Source organism: Octopus bimaculoides, chromosome 18 (genome assembly GCF_001194135.2).
Source record: "Octopus bimaculoides isolate UCB-OBI-ISO-001 chromosome 18, ASM119413v2, whole genome shotgun sequence".
In the NCBI taxonomy this organism is placed as follows: Eukaryota; Metazoa; Mollusca; class Cephalopoda; order Octopoda; family Octopodidae; genus Octopus; species Octopus bimaculoides.
Window position 1 is genome coordinate 11,747,313 of NC_068998.1, and position 1,170 is coordinate 11,748,482.

The 1,170-nt window shown below is 40.0% G+C and overlaps 1 protein-coding gene across 1 annotated transcript in view; it reads left to right on the forward strand.

Annotated features, from left to right (window-relative positions):
• LOC106868658 (ras-related protein Rab-11B) overlaps positions 1-1,170 on the forward strand; it is a 51,051-nt gene that overhangs the window by 41,954 nt on the left and 7,927 nt on the right. Inside the window, exon 2 of the mRNA XM_052974535.1 lies at positions 258-371. Within this exon, the coding sequence (XP_052830495.1) occupies positions 258-371 (114 nt within the window). The remainder of the gene's footprint in view (positions 1-257; positions 372-1,170) is intronic.

Genomic DNA, 1,170 nt, shown 5'->3' on the forward strand with positions numbered 1-1,170 from the left:
ATATATATATATATATATAAGGCGCAGGAGTGCTGTGTGGTAAGTAGCTTGCTTACCAACCACATGGTTCTGGGTTGGCACCTTGGGCAAGTGTCTTCTACTACAGCCTCGGGGCCAACCAAAGCCTTGTGAGTGGATTTGGTAGGAAGCAAGCTTCTTACCGCACAGCCATGACTGTGCCTTAATCAGTAAAATAATAAAACTTTGATTCTCTGCAATAAAAATTTAATAAACTGTTTGTTTTGTTATTCTTGCAGTTGTTCTTGTTGGCGACTCAGGAGTCGGAAAGACTAACCTACTTTATAGGTTTACACGAAATGACTTCAGTTCAGAAAGTAAAAGCACGATCGGTGTTGAATTTGCAACCAGGTGAGTGTTGTCTTATCATATGTACTATCAGGTAGGGTCCACTGCTGGAGAGGCAGGTTATGTAGTCAGTCCATTGCAGGTCAAGTTTTGGATGTTGGACTGTCAACAATCCTTTAATGCATTCAATGCACATGTGTTAACTCTCAGATGCACCTTGGTATAAGCATGTAAACTATGTGCATAAATGATGTGAGTTCAAGTCTCATGGCTTTCTGCAAAATGTGGATAGTTTATCCTGTTCATGCTATATTATTAGCATTATTCTGCGTTTGAGAATAAAATTATTTCCTTATCTGTATCTTTATATATATATATATATATATATATAAATCAATGCCCATGTTCTTTTCTCTTATTATTGCTGTACTCTTTGTATTAAGTCATAGCTCACCCTGAATGCAGACATGGTGTGTACATGCTAAAGGTGGGTGTGTGCTGTGATTAGCATTAGAGCTTGAAACCTATATAGTTTAATTGTCACGCTTTGAGCCCATTTAATCATACCTCTGTGTGTGTGTGTGCACACATATGCATGTATACACACACACACAAGGCGGTGAGCTGGCAGAAACGTTAGCACGCCTGGCGAAATGCTTAGCGGTATTTCGTCTGCAGCGACGTTCTGAGTTCAAATTCCGCCGAGGTCAACTTTGCCTTTCATCCTTTCGGGGTCAATTAAATAAGTACCAGTTACGCACTGGAGTCGATATAATCAACTTAATCCCTTTGTCTGCCCTTGTTTGTCCCCTCTGTGTGTAGCCCCTTGTGGGTAGTAAAGAAATAACACACACATGCATATAT